Source organism: Phoca vitulina, unplaced genomic scaffold, assembly GCF_004348235.1.
Source record: "Phoca vitulina isolate PV1807 unplaced genomic scaffold, GSC_HSeal_1.0 scaffold61, whole genome shotgun sequence".
Lineage (NCBI taxonomy): Eukaryota > Metazoa > Chordata > Mammalia > Carnivora > Phocidae > Phoca > Phoca vitulina.
Window position 1 is genome coordinate 4,137,819 of NW_022589764.1, and position 21,275 is coordinate 4,159,093.

The following is a 21,275-nucleotide window of genomic DNA, read 5'->3' on the forward strand; positions in this document are numbered from 1 at the left end:
ATCTCTGAGCCCCACCTTAACATGCCTGTGGAAACCAAGTGCACCGCCGCCTACCTGTCCCGGTCCTTGTCCTGCCCCCGACGACCCAGCCACAGAACACCTTCACACCCTCCTCTGACTTGTTCCTCCTGTGCACAGACAACGCGGCCCTCTAGCCTTCCGCAGCTCTGACCCCCGCCAACAGAGGGTTCCTAAGAACACCGAGCAGTGAGGCCCAGGACGCATCATGGACGCTCTGCCCTTAGCGGACAAATCTCAGGAACACGACGCTGAATGATTTTGTTAAAAAGAAGTGCCAGTGCCAATCTGCCAGTGCCCAAAGCCCAAAGTCTGCAGGGCGGTCAGCTGAACCTCGAGCCAGGTGCCCCATGGGTCACTGGATGAAGCTCCGGAGAGCATGTGGCTTTCACGGCTTAGGACTTTCGTCAGCACTCAGCAGGGAAGAAACCCGAGGGAGCCCCTGTGGCAGCGGTGTGCGCGGGCCACCATCGCGCTCAGTGCCAGCCATTACATCGGAACCAGAAGCATAAGGGAGACGGGGTGAAACTGAGGCAACTCCACGAAGGCACGGGTTCCTGCCATCAGGATGACCCTCTTCTAAACGCCCCCCTGGCCTTCACGGCACCTGCGGGGCCCAAGAGACTGGCTCTCAGAGCCCCTCACCACCCCCCCCGGGGGTCACTGATCAGGGAACTGGGAAGGGGGGCGGCCGGGGCCCAGGAGGTACGTACAGCATGTCGGGGCAGTTGTCCGGCTTGTCCAGAAGGCCGCCCTCCATAACGAAGCGAAGGACCTGCTCGTTGGACAAGCCCTGGTAGGGCTGCTCGGCCAGCGTGGCGATCTCCCAGAGCACGACGCCGAAGGACCTATGGGACACAGGGGACAACGTGAGGGCTCAGAAAGCCGAGGGCAGACCCCGGGTGCCGAGCGACGGTCCACCGAGCGGCAGCCGAGCACGTCCTGCAGCGTGCCCGGCACCGTCTTCCGCGGTTGCCGCTCACGTTCCCTGCGCAGGAGACGCAGCCCCCGGGCACGGTGGAGGAAGAAGCCGGGGTGGAGGGGATTTGCTGGGTCCCCGAAGGGCTAGGAAGCACCTGTGCGCTCACGTGAAGGCCGGACAAGCTGAGTTGAGGGCCCCAGCGAGGCCGCCGGCAGGCACTCTAGCCTGTCATCAAAGGCAGATCCCCAGGCCCTGCCGGGCCCCTGGTGTAGCGTGCCCGCACGCGGCCTGCCGCAGCCGAGCCCGTCAACGCACTCCCCCGTTGTGCAAACTTGTACGCAAGGAGCTCTCAGTGCTGCCTGCGGAGCAGAGTCTCCCGGTGAGTTTTTAAAACACACCGAAGCCTGGGGTCCCGGACCACAGTTCTCATTTCATTGGTCTGCAGTGTTGGAAAGCTCACCGGGGATCCCTCAAGTCCGGTGGGGCCGGCGGGGAGAGGAGCCCCACGGGGGCTGGGGTTGCGGCTGGCCTATGGAGGGCTCAGTCTCAGGGTGGGGGGCGGCGGCGAGGAGGGCAGTACTGGCTGGTTATGGGGCTCACAGGCCACCAGGCGTCCTTAAGCAGAGTTTAGCCCAGGGGCAAAGGGGCTGAGGAGTCAGTTCAGCAAGGGGAGCAGTGAGCGATTCTGCCAAGCATGCAGTTTTGCCTGTTGCTTTAGAAGATCCGACTACTGGAAGACAAATGAAAATACATATACACGCACACAGAAAGTTCAGGTAGATAATGCTGAAAAAGGCGATGCTGTAATCTGCAAAATAAAGGTGACTTCCCACCACGCGCTGCCATCTTGTACACATTTTCCTCGGCCTATTTGCCGTTACATTCGGTTCATTTGGGCAGAATAAAGCAGGCTCGTCAGCAGCCAACGGCCCGAGGGGCTTCCGACGGGACCGTGCAAGGCCAGGGGCGCGGGCAGAGCCACACCAAACATTCTGGGGCCCGGCACTTCCCACGGAGAGCTCTCGGGATCCTGGCCGGGAGCCTGAGCCAGGAGGGCCTCCGAGTCTGTACCAGAATGTTCTATCCACTGCCTCAGCTATAGCTCCTTTGCCGTGAACAAAAGGTTTCTGTGCAAATTGGTACTAAGAGCAGATGTGAGACACAAATATAGAATCTTAGCAGAGGACTGACCCAGCCAAGATCCTTTTTAATTTCCAGTGACCAAGAAACAGTCTTCAGTATTGCACAAGAGATCTAGAAAAGCCAAAGACCCAGAGGCCTCGGTGCGGCGTTCGGAGGCTGGGGCTCAGGGCAGCCAGCTTCTCCATCAGCTTCGGCGGGGGGTGGGGTGGGGACACGTCCCGCGGGGCTACGGCTCCCCACCGTCCCCTCGGCTAGGCAGGACAGCCCAGGAAACGACAAGCTTGCTGTTTTTACTGGCTGCGGGCCTCGCCCGAGGGGTCACCTGAGAGCAGGGTTCCCTCGCGGAGCCACGCACCTTGCACAGGCTGCGGCAGCCCGGCCTCGCTCACCAGCGCCCGCAGCGACCCTTTCTGCCACGGCTGCTCGGCCTCAAGCTCCCGGTCCCTTGGCTACCGGGAACTTCCCGTGTCGCGACCTCAAGCCTGTCCCGCAGCCCTGCTCTTCTGGCCCCACTTGAGCAGTCCACCCCAGGTCTTCCATCCCCCGGCCTCACCGGGGCCCAGCACCGCGCCCGTGGTCCCCCTCGCCAGGCCGACAGCACCCCCGGTTTGGGCGCCGGCACCTGACTCCACTGCCTTACTCTCCAGCTAACGTGAACATCTTATTTTATTTTATTTTTTAAAGATTTTTATTTATTTATTCAACAGAGAGAGACAGCGAGAGAGAGAGCACAAGCAGGGGCAGAGGGAGAGGGAGAAGCAGGTTTCCCGCCAAGCGGGGAGCCCGACGCGGGGCTTGATCCCAGGACCCTGGGATCACGACCTGAGCCGAAGGCAGAAAGCAGTGTACCGACTGAGCCACCCAGGCGCCCCAAACGTGAACATCTTAAAACACAGCGCCAGGTCACGCTATGTCACGCTTCCTTCAGAAGCTTTACGCGTCTTTGTAGAACCTGAAGGATCAGGTCCAAGCCCCTAACACAACGTTGGTCTGAGGCCTTACTTGGTCTCTCTCTACCCTAATTCCCTCAAGGGAGTCCCGCTGGCCTCCACAGGCAGCGAGCCCAGTCCTGCCGCCAGGGCTCCCCGCCCACCCCGCAACATTCCCGCTGCCTGAAACCCGCACCCTCATGTCCCCATCGGTGACAATGCATATTTTAGGGTGCCCTATGACCCCATCTCTTCTGGCTAGGCTTCTGTGACTCTAGCCTGTCAGGATCACTTCCTCTTCCCCTAAGACTTCACCCCTCAAGGACAGGGAGTGTGTCTCTAGTCACCTTGTTCTTGCACACGCCGAGCATGTCCTGAGCCTCCCCAGGTCCTTGCGATCACATCCGTGAAATAACACAGCAGGTAAGAGGCCCGGCTCTCCCCCAGATGCCTTCCCTGGAGTGACTCTTGTGTGACGTCCGTGTCGCTTGTCAGCGAGGGCCACTTAATGCTGGAGTCTGGTCATCCTTCACGGGACGTGGCCAGCTGTATGGAGTCTAATGGACGGAGGCCGAACCAACTCTACCCAACACCAAGATGGCCCCGGGGCATCACCACTTGTCACAGGGGCCGTTTAAACACCGATCAAGCTCCTGCAGACCCCGTAGGGCGTGTAGACATTCCTAAACACACCTCACCCCTCACCTCACAGATGCAGCAGCCAAAGCCCAGGGATGTCCCATGGCTTGACCAAGGCCACACAGCCAATCAGAAATAGGCAAAACCCATGTGTTTTTCAAAGCAGGTAATTTGCCATGTGGCACTGGTATTAATGCCATCATATAAAACCAAGTCATGAATTTCGTGGACACATTTCTTCCTGAAACACTGGACAAATGCCTTTGTGTGACGCCTTTTCTCATTATGAGCACTGTTCTCCCCCAGAGAAGGGACAACTTGCTGTGAATCTCACAGGTCAGTGCCAGGGCTGCCTGGGGTCAGCAACTACGCCTCAGCACACCAAGACGGGATCGGGTCAGTGTCCCACCCGCCAGCAACTCAAGACCTACAGAGAGACCCACGTTCCCCGCTCTCATTCATTAGCCACTAAAGAAGCAAATGATTGTAAGTGCGTGCAACCAACCCTGGATATTTGTGGCGGTTTGGAAACCTTAGTGAGTCAAGATATGAAGACTGTTGTAGGTTGACCCAGATGCCCAGGAAGGGAACACACTCGTGTCTTCTAACCCAGAGGCTGGGATACAGCGCTATAGAGGAGCTGTAGAAGGAGCCAACACAGTGTCCAAGTGCCTGGGAATAAAATCTCAAAGGGCCGCAGAAAAATGTGGAAATGTCCAAACTAGAGAAAAGAGACCACTTCCTTGTGACTCCAAGGCCCATCTTATCAAAACCAGAGCAGGGTGTGCACTGTGCCACAGAGAAGGGTCAGCGGGTATCACCAAGAGACCGATGTAGGCATGATAGGAGCAAGACCAGCAAAGAACAAGGATGTCTTAAGAAGTAGGGTGGTCTGTTTTTGTGAGGGAGGGAGTAAGCAGTCCCTAGAGACGTGAGCAGAAGCTCAACAACTAGCTGTCAAAGGTGCCGTGGATGGGACCTGGGGGCTGGACGTGACCACAGGGATACCCCCCAAACCTGAGATTCTGGGTCTCCTTTACAAAGTCAAATAAAATTCTTTGTCTCTCTTTCTAGATTTTCAACTGTTTAGGAATGACTATGCTATTGAACATATTCTAAAATGACTGGGGCACCTGGGTGGCTTAGTCAGCTAAGTGTCTGCCTCTGGCTCAGGTCATGATCCCGGGGTCCTGGGATCGAGCCCCGCATGGGGCTCCCTGCTCAGCGGGGAGTCTGCTTCTCCCTCTCCCTCTGCTGCTCGCCCTGCTTGTGCTCACTCACTCTCTCTGTCAAATAAATAAAATCTTAAAAAAAAAAAAAAAGAAAAAGAAAAACCTTTAAAAAAATGATTTCCATTCCTCTGACAGGGAAAGCTTTAAATTCTAGGCAACTGAGAAACCTTCCATATTCACCAACGTCCTGGCCGGCCTACCCTACCTACCTGTGTTACCCTCAAAGGCTGTGTTAAAAAAACAAAAACCTAAAGTACTCAATGCCTGGACACTGAATGGAATGAATACCAAATACTCACTCTTGTTTATATAAATATATTATTGGTTCATAACATCTATGCCATCAAGTGGGAGAACACTGGCATCGAACACCCTATATGTCCCTTCGTTGCTGCTTGTCGCAATCGTTGCTAACCAGACTTTGGGCAAAATTAGCCCGGAGATATTAATAACTCTAGTTTTATCTTCCTATTCTTCCCCTTGTTTTCCCTGACTCTCACAGTTTTTTCTATTTTATCACACTGTAAGCTGACCTTGGAGCTTTTGGAGGCATGGAGGCTAGAATAATCAGATGCATGAACAGACCCAGGCCTGTCCTCTCCCCATCATCTCTACATCTAAAAATGATGGTGAGCACTTTGACTTGACAGCAAAGAGATAAGTATCTTGGACAGGCTGATTGCAAAACAGGTCTCCTACGTGAACTCGAGAGGCAATCGCGCTTTGCCGGGTCATATTCAAATGCTATTTCCAATTTGCACCTGTCTTCAAAGATCCAAGGCCCTCAAACTGTGAAAGGTTCACGAGGTTATAAAAAAAGACGATGTCGGTCACTATTTAAATAGCTCCTCTATGTGGTCATCCAGGCATTTGGAGTAAACAACTACCATTTCTGTAACACATCAGCAATGGGACCTCCTGAGAGGACAGCCAAGAAACTAGCTGACGCGCTAGAAGGTAGATGTGCCAGGACCTCGGCCTGCCAAGGACCTCAGTTGTATTTTAGAGCCTGACCTCCTCTCTACAATGTTGCTGATGAATCACAATAAACAGTACTACTGAGAGTCCTCTGCACTCCTCAGCTGGTAAGCTTTCGACACCAAGATACATTTATTATTAAGGGAGACATTTTGCTTTCCATACCATCCCTGGGTCAACGATGATGGTGCCCACGGAAAAAGGACAGACAGCAGATGGGACCAACAAGAAAACACATCCGGACTCGTGAGCTTTGGGTCTAAATAAAGTAACGTCTGCAATCTGAAGTTTTAATTAGGTAAGGCAGCCGCGCACACAGAGTGGCTGTTGGGAAAGAGAAAATGAGAGCAGGCAGGCAGGGGAGAGGTGAAGTTCTCGGACTCCTGGTGCCGTCTCCAGGGCTCCTGGCCGCTTAGTGAGCAGCTAAGGATCGAAAGAAATGTTGGCCCTATAAATTCTTTAGATCCCACAAATGCCCTCAGCTAGCCTGCCCACAACAGGAACCCTTAAACAACGCAGCAATGTGGCCCACGTAACATTTATTAGCCGAAGCTGGAAATGGGGTAAGAGTGAACAGAAAACAGGAGGAAAATAAAGCCCTTGAGACTGAGCCAATGGGATCTGTGGAAGCTGGAGGGCTCCGGGCTTGTGGTACAGGAAAAGTCTCTCATACCAGACGTCGGAGTGAGTAGTGAAGACTCCATCCTTGAGAGACTCGGGGGACATCCAGCGCACAGGCAGCAACCCCTTTCCTCCTTTCCGGTAATAGTCTGTCTCGTAGATGTCTCTCGTCATACCGAAATCTGTAAGGTGGAGAGAAGGCGCCAGAGTGACGTACTCTGAGCAGCTCTCAGGGCAGAAGCAAAGATGTCCCGTCCCTGCTGCAGGGGAGGGCCCTTCAACCACATCCAAGGGGGAGCCGCACTTTAAGGAGGCTGGACCTCAGTGTTTGCAGTTGTATGAGGCAGAATCAGTAAGGGATAACTGATTAACCACATGACAAAGAAATACCAAAAAATCTCGGCTTTCAAATGTTTATAATTTGACTCTTTAAAAAAGCTAATTCCAGAGGAGCCTGGGTGGCTTAGTCGGTTAAGCGTCCGACTCTTGATTTCGGCTCAGGTCATGATCTCACGGTCGTGAGATCGAGCCCCGAGTTCGGCTCCGTGCTCAGCGGGGAGTGTGCTTGAGATTCTTTCTCTCCCTCTCCCTTTGCCCCTCCCCCTGCTCTCTAATAATCTTTTAAAAAAAGTTAATTCCAAATAAATAAATAAATAGTTAATTTCTTTATTCATTTAAAATGAGAAGCAGTTACACATTATCAAGTCTTACAGTTTATCAAGAAAATATGTACTGTGTAGACCAAAGGTACTTATATGTGGTTTTAAAACCTGGTGAAATAAACAAGGGCATGTTGACTCTTATTTACTCGGTAGCACTGCCCCACTGCCAGAGGAAATAAAATAGTTTTGCTGCTTAATATGGGGGAAAATATTGAAAGTACAAATTCACGGGGAAAAAAAGTACCCAGTAAGATGCCTAGGAGATGCTATTTACTAGGCCCCTGGAGCTATTACTCAATAATGTTTTTCATCATAATACTCCCACTCGTTTTTGAAAATTTCTTCCATTTTCCATGTCTCTAGAAGATGTCACATAATTACGTTTGATGGCAGGCTTGCTTTATAATCCTAAATTATTGCTTCTTTGTCAGATTTTGATTTTCCACTCAATCATACAACCTTTTCTTACAGGGACTCTTCTGTTCGCCTTCCCAGGAGAAAGGGCTGCTCTCCTTTCTAAAATGTTCATTCATGTCTCTAACTGTGCCACAAAGCTGTAAGGCTACAAAGCAAACATAGGGAATAAAGTTCCTTGGACGTTAACCAACACAATTTACTTGTACTGAGCTGAGGGCCATCAAACTGCCTCTGGTAAAATTACCTGTCATGTTTGTAATCCATGAGATACTGGGCATAGGAAAAACAGGGTTTTTGAACCCTAGTGAAGAATAAAAATGAAATGTTGAAGTCTTATCTCAGAATTAATCCAGTGACATGCAAATGAGAAGACTTGCCTTTACTTGCACAAAAAGGACCAAAAAAAAAAAAAAAAAAAAAAAAGGAAATCCCAGAAAAAGAACACAAGCTATTTCTTAACACAAAAGAAAAATTTCAAATTTTAGGGAGAAAAACCACAAGTACAAAGAAAATGGCACTATAAATGTGCCACCTGGTTAAACGGTAAATATGGTCCTTGCTGACTTGGGACTTCAAATGGCAAGTCACACAACAATAGCTCTCCCACCGTGATGTGAAACCAGGAAGAGAATAGCACGAACCAGGCTCCTGCATGTGCCGGAAAGAGGGTAGGAAGCACGATGCCGACGGCCGGAGGAACCAAATATCTGCTGAGGACCAGCCCCATGCCAGCCATGCGCTTAGAGCTTCCCTGCACCCACTTCTTCCCACCATCTCATGGGTCTGCTGCATCAGCATGCCCATTTCAGAGGGACAGAAACTGAGGCTCACAGAACTTAAGGCACTTGGCCCTAGTCTTATCTGTTATTGGCAGAACCAGGATTTAAGCTCAGGCCTTCCTGGTTCCCTAGTACTGGGGAAGGGGAACTGGTTAGCATCCCTGTGGGAACAATCGGAGTCCCCATGAAAAAGGGAGGGGAATGGAAAGGGAAGGGGGAAGTGAGCAGGAAGCACAAAGAAAGCGCAGACAGCAGCCAGGTAGGCTCTTCCTTGGAAACCCTGGAGCATGACAGCCTCTTGGGCTTCAAGGGGCACCAGATGTGTGGATGCTTCAAAGGGCCAAATTCAGGGACCACTGGTGGCTCCTGAGTAATTCTGATGACTAAGGGATGTTTACTCTATGATATGGTTCCATTCATCACCTCTGTCTCCTACAAATGAAAAATCACCCCTCATTTGATAACTATTCTAGAGGGGATACTCATTGTTCACAACTAAAGGGCTAAAATAGTTCATTCAAAATCATTGCTAAAGAAAAAAATTATTGCTAAGGAAAGGTGAGCATTTCCAGAATAGACAGCTCAAGAACTAGACAAAGAGGTTAGTTTCATTTTACCTTATTATTATTTTTCCTGTACTTTGAATATATCATGCCATTCCTTTCAGGCCTGCAAAGTTTCTGCTGAAAAATCAGCTTATAGTTTTACGGGGTTTCCCTTGTATGTAACTGTTTTCTTTTTGTCTTGCTGCTTTTAAAGTTCTCTTTATCACTACTTTTAGCCATTTTAATATTATGTATCTTGTCATGGACCTCCTTGGGTTGATTTTGCTGGGGGCTCTCTCTGCTTCCTCAGTCTATTTCCTTCCCCAGTTTGGGGAAGTTTTCAGCTATTATTTCTTCAAATAAATTTTCTCTTCTCCTTCTGGAATCCCTATAATGTGAGTGTTACTATGTTTGATGGTGTCGCTGACTTCCTTTAACCTATCCTCTAACTTCCTTTAACCTATCCTTTTTCCTGTTCCATTTGGTTGCTTTCCATTACTCTCTCTTCCAGCTCATTGATCTGTTCTTCTGCCTCCTCTACTTCTTATTCTCTCTAGTGTATTTTTAATTTCAGTTATTGAGTTCTTCATCTCTGATTGCTTCTTTGGTATATTTTGTATCACTTTGTTGAAGGTCTCAAATGAGATCCTCCACTCTTCTCAAGTCCAGTGAGTATCTTTATGATGATTACTTTGAATTCTCTATCAGGCATATTGCTCATCTCTGATTTGTTTAGCTCTGTTGCTGTGGTTCTGTCCCGTTCTTTCGTTCGGGACATATTCCCTGCCCCCTCATTTTGTCTAACTCTCTGTGTCTGTTTTTATGTGTTGGGAAAGTCAGCAAAGTCAAAGAGGTTAATTTTAAATAGATTTCGGATGTAAAGTGTCCCCTACAGTTTCTCAGGATAAATATTTGATGTTTTTCTGAACCATCATCATCTCATAGTAGGAAGATAAGGGTTCTGGTAAGAGCAGGTGTTTTCCTGAGCAGCCCTGAGGTTGTATGTGGTTTTTGTTCTGTTTTTCTTTAATCAGGATTAAGAGATCAAAGCAAAGTCCAAACCTAAAGGCTGAAATGAATTTCTAACTAGCGCCAGAAATGTAATCCAACCTTTTTCTTTTTGGTATTTGAGTGGGTGGTGGCAATAAGAGGTCTAACCAGCAGGTTGGTCAGCTAAGTATTATAACAGGTCAAGAGTTTAGAGGTTGAGCAACTTGGGTGTGAACCCCAATAAAGGACTGCCACCTCCCTGTCACAGGGATTGCCACGTCCCTGTCACTGCTCTTGCTCTGTGTAGGTGCCTTCACTGTTAGGGGACCTCACCTCTTAGAAAACTCCATGGACCACTGGGAAGACAAAGCTCCTTACAAGCTGGGAATATTGGGGGAATATTGGTAGTTTGGATGGCAACTTTTATTCCCAGGTCAAAATAACCTGAGGATGTTGCCTCAATTATTTCTGTAACCAATGCTTAGAACTGTTCTGCCAAGAAATGCCTCAAGTGCTGGGAGAGGCTATCTCAGGGACCATGGCCTCAGCCCATCCTTGCCCACTACTTGTTTCACTGTGCCCACATGTGCTATCGGGATTTGAGCCAACCCAGCCAGGTCTGTGATTGACTATCAACTGGAGATAGCCACGTTATTCCCAAGAGCAAGACTCTGTACTCATGGGATGCACTGGAAAACCTCTTCACAGGTAGGCTAATGCCAACTCAGTCCCTGAAACGTGTGAGTTGAATTCTTGCTCAGATCTGGAAAGCTAAGAACACACCTCCGATTTTGACTGTGAAATCTTCGGCCACCATGCAGTTCCGGGCAGCAAGGTCTCTGTGGACAAACTTGTTGGCGTTGAGGTATGCCATGCCATCTGCAATCTCCCCAGCCATCTGGATCATCTTGCTTAGGCTTGGAGGTGCTAGGACCGGATTATTCTGTTGGAGATTAAAAAAAAAACTCAGGTGAGAATTGAAGGAGTTTTTCCCACCCTACATTCTTTCAGGGTGTGCAAATCCATCTTGGTTCAATCTGAGCACCACAGGTAATGACCTAAGAAGCAGGACTTGCTCAGAGGCAACATATTATTATGGAGACCATAGCATCTGCTTCGTGGTAAAGTCATGCGCTTGCTCACTGACCACATCACACAAAGCTGCAGAGAGAAACACCAATTAGCACAACTTGGGACCAGCATTTTCTATTTTGGGTAGGGCAAAAAGTATTTAAAGTGAAACTAACAATTTCTCATATTACAAATTCTTGGCTATTCAAATTTTTATTAGTTCATATGTTCCTTTTATTTCTATAATCAAAGTACAGGTAAAAGGACGGAGAGAATATTACAAAGGCTATGTGGAAATAAGCAAATGTATTTCCCAAACAGACACTGTATGCTTTATTTCCCACATAAGCATTGTTATAAATTATTTGATCTTTCTCTTTCTCTTCAACTTTCTTCTAAAGTACAAAAATATTGAGATTAATGTTTTCACCTTACAATGTGGCATTCTTTGGATTATTATTTTCCGTGGACACCAAGGAAAACAGGCACTTGCCATTTAAGTCCAGGTGAAGCTTATTCCAGAGGGGGATGAATACAAAACGGTGACATGGAACATGGATGAGCATTTCCTTTTTTTTTTTTTGCAGAGGAGGGCAACATATTGGCTTTAGAATTAAAGAGCAATGCCTCCAAATAATAATAATAAATCCATGTGGAAAAAAGTTTATATAAAACATGTGCCCAAATCTCTCTAACCTTAAAAAAAAAATACAAAGCCAATCAGCTTGCCACAGGTTAGATGCTAACCACCTCTTGCTCATGCTAGCACAATAGATTTTACCTCAGTTTCCCTGACTACAGAGCATCTGTTACAACACTGCAAAGCCAAGTTGCTCTGACAGGTCCCACATGCCACCTTCCCAGCTCAAACCCTGTGGACCACGGGCAGAGCATGCCTGGGTGGGATCATTGCTGGGAGGACGAGCTGGGACCATGCATGGGAAGTGCCTGCCAGTGCCTAGACCCTGTCCAGGGTCTGTGCTTGGTGGAGATTGGCTTTGTCCAGTGACGTGCTAGTCTCTGTTGCAAGCTGCCTTCTAGAAGCAGGGTAACAACCCTCCAAGTACTTCCCAGTTAGTTCCCTATGCTTGACATACATTTACCTTCTGAAGAGACTATCAACACCGTCTCTGGTGATTTAAAATACTTATCACTGAGTTTCCTGGGGAAGTGACATGACGTCCCCAAGGGTAAGCCTGAGCCACCACTTTCTTTTACACAGGAACCTTGTTTAGACAAGCTGTTTCCCCCCCAACCCCCGCCCCCCAGACCCACCATTGCCTTTTAACCTTTTCGGGGCTCTAGATATGCATGGTATGCTAGGAAATCTGTGGGTGAAATGTTAAGTTTATGCTCATGATACTTAAGCTGTGGAGTATTAAGTATATGTGTTTACTGGAAGTGGTCATTCATAACTAATATGAAAAACAGACTCAATGAAAGGAACCTGGTTGTAAATATCGGAGGAGAGGGCTGCCATTTTGTCGGCTCATGGTGCTGCAGTGCCGTTCTTTCAGACATTTCAGAGAGCGGAAATCTTTCATTTGCTCAGAGCTACTGAAGACATGTATACACAAACACCCACATTTAGCAAAGTAAATGAGCAAATCTTCACTTGGGGAGAAGATGCCAAGTAGAATATAATGAATCTGCAGGACAAGCATACATATTTTTATACTTGACATGAGTTCGGAAGAACAAGTTTAAATCTGACAAATCTAAGAGTGAATTTTAGATCTGAAAAGGACTTGGATAATCATCTTGTCCAACCCTCTTATTTTACACGTGAGGAAGCCGAGGTGCAGAGGCCCGCAGCGGCTGCCTGAGGACGGCAGACAGCTAAACAGCAGAGCCAGGACTGAGACGTGTCCCAAATGTTTATTCTGTGCCTGAAGTCGGGGATGCAGGGAGTGAGGGTTCCATACTTTTCAGAGGTGCCTTGAATGAATCTGAAAAGAAATACGCTGCCATGCATCTCTAGCTGCCCATCTGATGAAGCGGTTCTCCTTCACTCTGGCTTGTGAATGACCAAAGAGAGCCAGGAAAAGGCATTAAGATCCAGGGGAGCTGGGGACCCACGGTGGCAGAGCAAAGGGTGGGTGTGTTGTACCCTGCTCGCAGGTGCCCCGGGCCACACTCAGCCTCGTGACCCTCACAGAACCACAAGCATCATCTGCTGTGAATAAAGGAAGCCACACGCGAACAGGTGCTCAGAGCTCAAATTAAGGAAATACTACATGGGGGATAATTAAGTTGCAGATTAAAAGAAAACAAAAGATTAAACTCAAGCAGAGAAAAGCTGTAGAAATTCAAAAGGGGTAGAGAAAGGGAAGGATTCTGGCAGGGGCAAGCAGATACAAAGCCTACTCAACGTGGAACAAAGTCAGGGTGAAAGTAAGGACTTTGAACCCACCGAGGTGGCCCAATGAAAGGCAGATGTTGCTGGGATTATTTGTAAGTGTTTATCTACCAGTTTATTCTTAGAATTCCTCACTTTCAAGTCATGCTTCCATATGATAAAAAGCTGGCTTGTGGGTTCCTGCCACAGAAGGGGAGATACCACGGTGACTAATGAAAAATTACACAGGATTTCAGCCAGTTTAGACTTTGAAGCTCATAACACAAATGGATCTTTTTTACTAGACGAAGCAGAGACTGTGCAGCTGAGGCGATTATCAGTCTGCCTCAGAATCAGGTCTGAAATGTGGGTGCAGAGTTTGAGAAACAAGGCTTCCCGGTCTCCAAGGCGCAGGCTGTTGACAGCGTGGGGTGGGGGGAAGGGGCGTGTGGGTGGGGAGGGGGCTCATGAAGGAGAGGCTGTCTTGTGCATGGAGTTGGGTGGGAGACCACCCTGGCACAAGAATCGCGTCCATCTAACACTGAACCCTGACAAGCATTTATGGAAAGACTGCCTGCCCCAAACACTGACCCTGAACTGGGTGTGGCTGTTCCCCAGGGTGAGAAGCTGAACACTACGGGGTGGGAGGGGAATCCACTCAGGGACCAGAGAGGAGAGAGTCAGTGCTAGGAGAGAAGTCAGCGGAGGAGATGGTTCCTCCTGGCCGGGGAGGTGGGGGGCGGGGGGGAGGGTTCAGGGAGCGCGGGCGGTGGAGGAGGTAACTGGTGGTGGAAGAGGGAATGCAGGAACAGATGCAGAGGCATTAGGGAGGGGGGTACTTGAGGAATGGCAAGTGCCTCTCACAAAAGCTCACAGGTCCCCCTCTAGTCAGGGAAATCTTTCACATAAAGGACCTACAACCAAGCATGCGGCAAGAAACATTCGATACTGAGAGTAAGTAAATTTAAAGACACCGTATCTCCTGGGGGAAAGGACGGATAACGTGCAAAGTCGGTTAAAACCAAAACTGACCTCTATTTCTGGCCTCAGAGACCTGAGATAGCTTTTGAGATCCCCCCGTGTCATCAGTTCCATGATGACCAGCGTCGGCTGGCCCTGGGACACTACGCCCAGCAACCGCACCTGGGAGGAATGACAAAGAGAAGGACTCAGAGGGTGAGGGTTACCCGCGACTGTCCCCACCCACGCTTCTCGAACTGTCTGGTGCTGGGACCTGCAGAGCCCACATGAGCAGGCCCCAGGGGGCTCCACTGGCCGGGATCTGCCTCCCATGCACAGATGTCTAAGGGCAACCGTGAGGTGATGGGGGACTCCGGAAGGCGGGGGCCAGGGGAGTGGAGGAAGACACCAAACTCCCCAAGTGAGGCCACGGATACCCTGGGAGGCTCCAGGGAAGGGTTCTCCCTGTGTCAGGTTCTGGCTTCCCGGGGGGCTGTCTCTTACCACGTGGTGACAATTGAACTCCTTCATCACTGAAGCCTCATTGAGAAATTCAATCCTTTCACGCATGCTCGCGGCCTCGTTCACTGTTTTAATGGCCACCCTGGTTTCGGGCTCATCTTTAACCACGCCTTTGGCAACTCCTTCGTATACCATCCCAAATGAGCCCTGCCCCAGCTCTCGGCTCATGGTGATCTTCTCTCGAGCAACTTCCCACTCGTCAGGTACATACACTAGAGAAGAAGAAACCAGAACTGAGCCAGGTAAGGCAAGGCACCCCCTGGGCAGAAGGTGCTTTTGGGGGGAAACCAAAGAACACAAGATGCCACTTCCTAAAGCCCACAGACAACATTGGGAACAATGACGCGGCTTGTCCTGAAATTTCTGTCAGGCAGCAATACGGTCATATACTGGTATTTCTCAAAAAAAAAAAAAAGTAAATAAAATCTTAAAAAAAATTCCGGTATTTCAAGTCTTCAGGATTCTGCGATAATCTGAGGATACTAACAGCATAGAAGAACCACAAAGGAGTCCAATCTGAGATGTGCTGAGTATAGAATTCACAATAGGTTTTAAAGACTTAGGGGCGCACAGCTGGCTCAGTCGTAGGAGCGTGTGACTACTGATCTTGGGGTCATGAGTTTGAGCCCCACATTGGGTGGAGAGATTACTTAAATAAATAAAACTTTAAAAAACAAAACCCCCAAAAACCCACAAAGTCTTAGCACAAAAAATCATGTGAATATTTCAATAGTTTTTGTACTGATTACATATTAAAATTGATAATACTTTGCATATATTGGGTTAAATAAAGCATATCGTTAATACTTATTTCACCTGTTTCTTTTATACTTTTTTTTTTATATGGCCACAAGAAAAACTTGAGGTTACATATGGGACTGGCATTATATTTCCATTGGGAGCACTATTCTCGTCTAGACAAGCGTCTCCAGCCTCATCAAAGACCCCGGAGTGTCTAAAGGGGTACAGAAGCAACTGAGCTCTGGCCCCAAGGAGCATTCAGTGGTGAGCAAGGTGGAGGGACAGCTGATGAGCAGAGGGGTGTCCCCAGGGCTCTGGCCTGGGCTCCGTGAGCTCAGGGACCTCCCACAACCGGGGGGCGAGGGGCTGGGTGGTGGGACATGCTAAGACAGAGCTCAACTAGGACTTTTCCAGCCCAGGCTTTTGGTCTGGTTTAAGGAATTAAATAAGTAATTCCAGGCAGGCAGGAAGCAGAAAGAGAGGAACAGGGAGAAGGGAGGTAAGAAAGAAAAGAAAACAAAACAGAGGATTCGTCCTGCAACCTGAATGGGCAGAATGAAAACTAAATTACACCTCTGAGGAGTGTCCAATATGGCCTATATTAATCAATCTAGAATTTTCTCTCATACACATTTTTGTATTTCACATTACATGTTTTGGAATTTCATAAACGGAAGTCTACCCTCTGCATGGCTTAGGTGCCACACAGCCCCCGAGAAGAGGCTGATGCTTGCTTAGGAGAGTTAAGTATGCAAGACAAGCCTGTAGATAAGACTCTTCGTAATACCCCTCAGAAAGTATAAAGAGACACTGCCTCAATCCATTTATCTCTGAAAATCCAGGCTTGCTTTTAATCAGAATTAACTATGGAGCATACCATAAAAAACAGAGTTAAAACCAATCACATTCCTTCCTTGGGAGGTCCCTGAAGTCAATACTTGGAATCCTTTTCTCTAAATTCAACCCAGCAGCTCTGACTTGAACCAGCAGTCCTAAGCCCCTCCAGCCAGCCTCAGGTTATGGGCACAATGTTATCAGCACTTCCCTATAGGGGATTTTCAGCGTACCCTGGAGAATGGTGACATGCAGATTAGCTTTTGGAGAAAGGAGTTTTTAAAGCATTTGCGAACTGCAATGTCATTTTGTCGCCCCTTGAGGAAACTAGCTATAAGGTGCTTGTCAAAAGGCCGAATAAATTAAGTTCAAATGAGGTGATGGTGTTCCTACCTGTTGGCCCAGGTGACAATGAGTTTGGGTTTTGTTTATTTTATTTTTAAAGAAGAATCAAGGCATATTATGAAAGTAGTTCTGGAAAGATACACAATTTGAATTCAATTCACCAGTACTGTCTGATATTATCGTATTAATGCTCTTTCCAAACTTCCTGGATGCTTCGTAGTCAAAACTACAAATGCCCGTCTCCTGCGCTTTATTTCAAAGCAGAGCAAAGTCTCTGGAATAGTCTTATTCCATCTTTACAGAGAGGGAAAGTGGCTTTGCATTTCCCCCCATAAATTCCATTGGGTGTGTGATGACTTGCCTTACCTTATTTTTTTTTAAAAAAGCTATCATTTATACAAACAATGCATAAAAATCTTTTTTTTTTAATAAGGAAAAAGATCCTCTCCACAAGTAACTACTATTTTAAGTTTGGTTGTGTATCCTTCCAGAATGTTCTCTATGCCTTATATACATACATACATTAATTATAGGAGTACAGAGGTGTGTGTGTGTGTGTGTGTGTGCGTGTATGCACATAGAAATATATATGTGCCTATTAAAAATAAAACTTTGTGAGATCTTTATAGAATCAGGAATAATGTCATTATTCCGCACTCGATTCCTACTCAGGGGAGGCTGCTTTTGATTGGCTTTACTGTAAACAGAACTGAATTAGAAACTATTGAAGAAATCACAGTGAAACTTTACACATTTATACAGTGCTTTTGAGTGTCAAAGTGTTTTTCTTATGTTTTCCATTTGATCAGGATGATCAATCAGAATAATCATGAATCTATCTCCTATCTCCTATACATTTTTATCAACTTTCACTTCACTGAAAGCCAAGAAGAGGCAACCACTTTTTCTAAATGCATCTACCCGATTTCACACACTTACTCATTCACTTGATGAACCCAATCCAGATACTCCTGTGGGTCAGCTTCCCCGCCCGCCCCGAGGAGCTCACCTCACGGTGATGGCATCACACTGTCCACAAGATGCCAGAGACTGTGTCACCCCAACTTCTCAACTGCCTCACTATGTGACCTGGGCAAGCTTCTCTGCACCTCCCGGCCTCACCTACACACAGGCGGGCCTGAGAAAAGCCACCTTACAGGGATATAGGGACCTATGGGATGGCATTCATAAAAGCCCCCAGCAAAGTGCCAGGTAATGGTGCTAGGACCAATGCCCCACACTGACTGACTTTGAAAGGTCTGGATTCAAGCCCACGAGGGAGAAGAGACAGCAAACAAGGGAAAAAAAAAAAAAAAGAAATATCCATGGAGTACAACCCAACTTCCAAGTCAGACCTTCTCGGTCACTGAACTAAATGGCCCTCATGAGTTAGTACCCGAGGGTATGTGAATGGGCCGTGAGGGTATAAATCATGTGATCCCAGTCAGGAGGGGGTGAACAGAAAAACTCCAAGACAGAAAAACGCAGGGAAGCCGTGAGTGATCAAAGACAGTCACAGCGACACGAAACTCAAGCTGAAACAAGTTGAAGGGGACGGTTTGGTCAGCTGCGGCAGCCCCTCTGACTAGACGTCAACAATTAAAACAGCTTTTGTCATTCTAGCGTAAAATTTCAGGCGATTAAGTAAATTGATTACTGCGCTGACCAGTCATCTCTGAAGCCTGTCTTTCTTTGGGGCATTCCGCACAGTCCCAGAATTTTTGACATACTCAGTGAACTGCTAAAAACTTTGATTCAAAAAAACAAAACAAAAGTGTTAACCAAGACGTATTTTGAGGCCAAAGTTACCTCAAAATATTGCAACCCTCTTCCCCCTAAATTAGCCACACTTCCGAAAGCTCCCCAATCTGGGATGTCCCCAGGCAGCGACCCTGGCTTAGCCGCTTACCGTCGGCGGCGCTGAAGTACTCTGGGTTCACGGAAGCGTACAGCACTCCATTCCCCAGCCTGCTGTTATTTCTGTCAAAAGGATAAAATTCAGGTTAAAAAAAAACAAAACCCATCTCCGCACATGTCATCTTTGCGCTATCAGTTTTATTTGTCCTGTTTTGTTAAGTGGATATCCAGAGGAAGGGAGCGAGGGGACAGTTCCTGCCTGTCGGCTCTCATCGGGCCCCAAAGCCATCTTGCTAACACGTCCTTGGGCTTCTTCGGGGGCCTCGGATTAAAGCTTTTTATGAAACACTTGTTTCTTTACTTCATCAGAAACTGAAAGGCCTACTGGACAGAAAAGGCTGGGCCCTGTGTTTGGAAAAATCCCTGCATGAGCAGCAGTTATCTGTGAGCGAGGGGATGAACCGTACTGGCCCCAAATACATTTTCTACTGCTGCTGAATCATTAGAAAATGTTCTCTTTTTCCTGAGAGGAACATTTGATGGGAAAATCAGGTTTCCCAATCCATAAAATACTTCCTCAAAATCCTCACGACGTTTCCCTGCGCTCAGGTTCAAACCACCAGACAGGACAGCCACACAATGTATCTGAACTTTTCACAGAGTCACTCACCTTTTCCTGTGGAAGACATACAGCATTATAACCAGCCCTCCCACTATCAACAGGACAGCAACGGGCAGAGCGATGATCAGATGGATGAAGTTTTCATACGTTACTGCAGAGACAAGGGAAATGATAAAATATCACTAGGTGTGCAAGCTGGTCATTTTTTGTTTGCTTTGTTTTGTTTTAGCTGCAAGTATGAAAAAAAAATCCCCGAAAATTCCTTTACTGCCTATTGCAAACTAGGAATTCTGAAGGTAAACAGTATCAGATAGAACAGTAAAAAAAACTCTGAGTTATTTGGAAAAAAAAAAAATAGAGAAGTGCACACAGAGGAGTAAACTCATTTTTAAAGTACAGTGTACCCTGAAATAATAGTTCAAATGGTGGGCTCGAGTAAAATAATCTTTGTATGCAATTTAATGACTACTAGTGCATGCATGCGTGTGTATATATATATATTTGCAAAAATAAAATGAATGGATTCTCACATATATAGAGCTCAAGCTGTACTGACCTTTGGTGTTTAGATCATAAATGTATTACTTAACCTGTTTGGTATGAAACTGGTATTCTAGTACACTATACTGACCTTTATCTGTCTTAAGACAGTTCCACAGACAATTTAAAAACACCTAACTGGATGGCACCCCTTGCCAAAGTTGCTCTGATTTCTCCCCAGACATTAGGGTCTAGTTACAAGCCTGACTGCGACACCTGCTCATCACCGTCACCAGCACTTAGATGACAGGTGCCAGGCTGGACACTGGGGATGCCGTTGCAGACTCTGCTGGAAGCCAGAAGTCAGCGTGTTCCCAGGTGACACAACCAAAAAGGTGGACCACCCACACTGCAAGGTTGCGGAGAGGAAGGGAGAGGAGAGAATTGAGTCGGGGAAGCTTTGCAAGTGCAGAGGAAATGTTGGAGATGATACTGGGAAAAAGCAGGGCTGGCTCCCAAGGGGCCTGTTCAAGCCAAGCAGTTTGAACCTCATTCTGCAGATGAAAGGGAGCCAGTGTGAGCTCTGGGCCCCGCAGCGAGCCGAGCAGATCTGTGTATGTTGGAATGGCGGTGCCTGAGGTCAGCCTGAATGGAGGAGGCAGGCACGGCCACGTCTCGGGGGGTGCCGGGGGCGGGAGGGGACCTGGCTGTGTTCTGCATTATCCAGCCCAGACCTCACGAAGAGACCACTGCCTTTTGCTACGAATGAAGAAGACTCACAGAGATGAACTGTCCTCCCCAGGGTCACACAGACAGCTGGGAAGCCATGGTCCTGGGACCTTTCCTGCTCCCACAGCTCAGACCCACCCCCACGGCAAGGACCCTAGGGGCCATTAGCTAATGGTGGTGGCAGCAGGGGCAGGACTTCAGTGACACAGAAGACGCAGAACCAATGGGTTGAATGGGAAATGGGTGGCTGGAGAGAGAGAGAGAGAGAGAGAGAGAGAGGAGGATGTAAGGTTCCAGACTTGCGTGGGGTATGGATCATGGCGCCACTGACTGGACCTTGGGAACAAAAGGATAGAGAGATACTCTGAGGGCAGCAACTGTGATTTTGGTTCTGGTACTCATGGGAGCGGGAGGCCCTCGTGGGATACCCAAGTAGAGATGTCTATGCGGAAATGATGGAACTCACTGGGGACCCAGTGACACCTGGTAGAAGTCACACATCAGTGATTATTTTGCCCCTAAAAATCATCGTCATCATCATTATGACTCTTTATGGATTATTAATGCTATTTTAATTTTTTAACATTAAGGACATTTTCCTCAGATCACTCTCAACATGGATGCATCTCCTGCATTTTTTAATTCTTGAAAACACTCTCAACTATCACTGCCTTTGGGAAGCCAGCCGAGTTTTAGTTTTTCTTCCCAAGGACTACTACTTACATTCATATCACTTAGCCTACTGGTCACGTTGTACCATGTTCTGTCTGAGTTTCACAATTCAGTGGGGACACGGAGAAACTGGAACACAGCCGGAGAGGAGCAAAATGATGAAATGGCTAGAAAATTGGTCTCTGCGACTGGGCAACAAGAAAAGGCCAAGAGACTGGAGATTATTTAG

The 21,275-nt window shown here is 47.8% G+C and overlaps 1 protein-coding gene across 1 annotated transcript in view; it reads right to left on the bottom strand.

Moving 5' to 3' along the window:
• IGF1R (insulin like growth factor 1 receptor) overlaps nt 1–21,275 on the bottom strand; it is a 291,551-nt gene that overhangs the window by 7,323 nt on the left and 262,953 nt on the right. The window contains exons 14-20 of the mRNA XM_032391239.1: nt 19,214–19,316; nt 18,596–18,666; nt 14,749–14,978; nt 14,317–14,427; nt 10,659–10,818; nt 6,535–6,664; nt 732–866 (exon numbers count right to left, since the gene is read on the bottom strand). Of these exons, the coding sequence (XP_032247130.1) occupies nt 732–866; nt 6,535–6,664; nt 10,659–10,818; nt 14,317–14,427; nt 14,749–14,978; nt 18,596–18,666; nt 19,214–19,316 (940 nt within the window). The remainder of the gene's footprint in view (nt 1–731; nt 867–6,534; nt 6,665–10,658; nt 10,819–14,316; nt 14,428–14,748; nt 14,979–18,595; nt 18,667–19,213; nt 19,317–21,275) is intronic.